Source organism: Gossypium hirsutum, unplaced genomic scaffold (genome assembly GCF_007990345.1).
Source record: "Gossypium hirsutum isolate 1008001.06 unplaced genomic scaffold, Gossypium_hirsutum_v2.1 scaffold_1327, whole genome shotgun sequence".
Classification (NCBI taxonomy): domain Eukaryota; kingdom Viridiplantae; phylum Streptophyta; class Magnoliopsida; order Malvales; family Malvaceae; genus Gossypium; species Gossypium hirsutum.
The window spans coordinates 3,939-6,735 of NW_024403559.1; the positions used below are offsets into that span (position 1 = coordinate 3,939).

At 37.0% G+C, this 2,797-nt stretch overlaps 1 protein-coding gene across 1 annotated transcript; it reads right to left on the reverse strand.

Annotated features, from left to right (window-relative positions):
• Positions 1-727: 727 nt before the first annotated feature.
• On the reverse strand, positions 728-2,471 carry LOC107957701 (uncharacterized oxidoreductase At4g09670). The gene is made up of 2 exons (XM_016893257.2): positions 1,736-2,471; positions 728-1,539 (listed from the first exon to the last, which is right to left on the reverse strand). The coding sequence occupies exons 1-2, from the start codon at positions 2,195-2,197 to the stop codon at positions 919-921; spliced, it is 1,083 nt and encodes a 360-aa protein (XP_016748746.2). The 5' UTR covers positions 2,198-2,471; the 3' UTR covers positions 728-918.
• Between the last annotated feature and the right edge of the window lie 326 nt (positions 2,472-2,797).

Below are 2,797 nucleotides of genomic sequence, written 5' to 3' on the forward strand. Positions count from 1 at the left end.
TCCGACCGACTCACTCATTTTACAATTTAAATATCAATAATTATTAAATATATAATTTTATATTAATAATTACATATTTTTATAATTAAATTTTAAAGTAAAAATTGAATTTATAGTAGTTGGAAATATGAAATTTTTTATCTAAGCTTGGACAAGACTAATTGATAGAGGTGAATGTTAGTAAGTTGACGAGAAGACAACTCCTACTCTACTAGTTTCATCACCAAATTCTCTTAAATTTCGAGCGAACGTTCAGGTCTGAACGGGTAGCTCAACCTATGAACAATATCCCTATTTTGCACGTTTTAAAGTTCAAAGAAATGAGATTGATTTTTAAAAGAATAAAAACAAGTACCAATTAAATTAGTTTCTACAACAATGAAATTAGGTATTGTAGTGTTGAAATTAAAATCAATCATAGATTATAAAGATAATAAAATAACAAGTGATCATAAAGTGATTAATTTAAATTATTATTTTATATTACATGAAAAAGTAATTTAAATATATTTTATATAAATTAACAAGAGTTAAAATGTAAAAGATTTGAAAGTTTTTTAAGCTGAGGTTTGAGAATATGGATTTGAAAACTTAGATTTGAATTTCATTATTATATAAATGGTAAAAATAAAATGTATAAATTAATTGTAAAATCAATATAATGCAAATATAAAACTATGAATTTATCGAATTTAAAAGTACTCGAAGCATTAACAAATTCATAAAATTAAGCTACATTTCTTAAATAGTTTATTATCAAAATCCATAATTCCAACCTGGCATTCTGAGGTTGTCCTCTGGTTTATTATTGCACAAACCAAAATAGTTTGGAGTTACCCACTGAATGAAGTTCACGTTTGATGCAAAACTCTCACTCTCAGGATACAAGAAAATTGAAAAATGATAGATTATACCACATTAATTGACAATTTCAACAGGTTCAAAACCTTTCTCAATGGATGCCTTGACAGCATCCAAAACCAATTGTGTCTTCCTGCTGATCGTAGGCCACTTCATATCCGGCTTCGCGCCCTTCTTTTTAATGTTTTGAACCAAGGTAGCAAACTCCCTCACCATGCATACTTCCTGGGGCAGATCGACGGTAACCGTATGCTCGCTCGGAAGCGGCTCCCATCCTGTTACGAGTTCGTTGAATCCGGGTTTCGCGGATGCAGTATAAGAGGCCTCCTGCTCTTGGTAAGGAATGACGAAATCCGTGAGGTGCAAGGTTCCATGTGTTCCTATAGCAGTGATATTCATTGTCAAACTAGTTAAGAAAGAGCAATGGAAGGTTGCTTTTTTGCCATCCTCCCAGTGCATTGAAGCCCCACAATCTAGTATCACCCCTGCTTCGTTAAGAACAGCTCCTCGCAAGGCTGTTACGGTCTTGGGCAGCTCGTAGTCGGCTGCCCACAGGATCGACCTGATCCGGTACCACCCCGCATCACCGAGAGCACCAAGTGCGTCGAGATCGGGCTTCACACGGATGTCGTTCTTGAGAAAATCGAGGTCGGTAAAGAATGTGAAGCAGCTGTTCACCTGAGGAAGGCCAAGGTTATTAAAATAACATTGTCATTCCATCATAAGATAAGTCATACACTGCAGCAAAACGGAATTAGATGTCAATCTGAGTAAACTTAAGTTATGAACAGAAATGGTAAATGCATAACAAAAAAGTTATGAACAGAAATGGTAAATGCATAACAAAAAAGAAGGTTATGAAAGAGAAGTTTACAGTTTTAAGTTGACCAAAGCGCTGCTTATCTTGTAAAAACTCCTCCATTTTGCGGGTCCTTGGATGATGCATCCACATGGTCCCATCCATAATCTGAACCCCGTTTTCCTTACAAGCCCTTACTATCTCATCAAACTCTGCCACATTGAGAGCCACGGGCTTCTCCGTTAGCAAATGCTTCTTCTTCTGAGCTATCAATACAGCCCACTTGAGGTGAAGGGTTGTGGGTAAGGGCATATAAACGGCGTCGATGTCAGGATCGTCCAAAAGGGATTCGTAAGAGCCGTAGATCTTGGCTTCAGGGGGGAAGCCATTGGACTTGGCGAAATCGGCGGCTTTGTGGAGGGAGCGGCTGGCGACGGCAGAGAGAGTGGCGTTGGGTGCACATAGGATGGCTCGGGAGACTTTGCGGGCTATCCCGGCGCAGCCAATGATTCCAAACCTGATTGGAGTGTGAGTCATTGTCGGGGGGAGGAAGAGAGATAAGTGATATAATTGATGAACGGACACTATTGCTTTGCTTTGTTTGATGAAGTCTGACAGAAGAGTGACGTAAATGAATCAGATAAGACAACATCTTTTACTTACTTTTTACGGGGCATTTCATTTCTATTTTTTACAGATAATTATACACTTTGCTATAGATATATTTTGGGTAAAATCCCCAAATAATCTCTCTAAAATTACCTCCTTTCTATTTAGGTCACTTTAAAATTATTTTTTTCAATTTAAGCACTGCGGTTAGAAACTTTGAGCATTTTGTTCACTCCTCCATTAAACTCCAAACAAAATGTTGACTGTACCTCTATGGAATGCTGACCGTGCTACCACGTGTGAATTTATATTTACATGCCATTGAATTAATTTCCCAGAAAAGGGCAATTTCTTATATTCATCTCTTCATCATTTCCATTTCTCTCTTGTAATTTCAAAAGCTTAACTGGAATTGGAGCTAGTAGTTGATCTTTTAACCCTTCAATCGCAATAAGAATCGGGTGTTATCCACTTAAACAATCAAACCATCTCAAAATTCATCAAGCCCTCTCAAACCTCTCACCTTTT

Bases quoted from the DNA above. Each gene is read 5' to 3' on its own strand.
- LOC107957701 (XM_016893257.2), bottom strand. From the start codon at position 2,197: ATGACTCACACTCCAATCAGGTTTGGAATCATTGGCTGCGCCGGGATA. The intron at 1,540-1,735 runs GTAAACTTCTCT...GGCCTTCCTCAG, and splicing joins GCTTTGGTCAACTTAAAACT to GTGAACAGCTGCTTCACATT.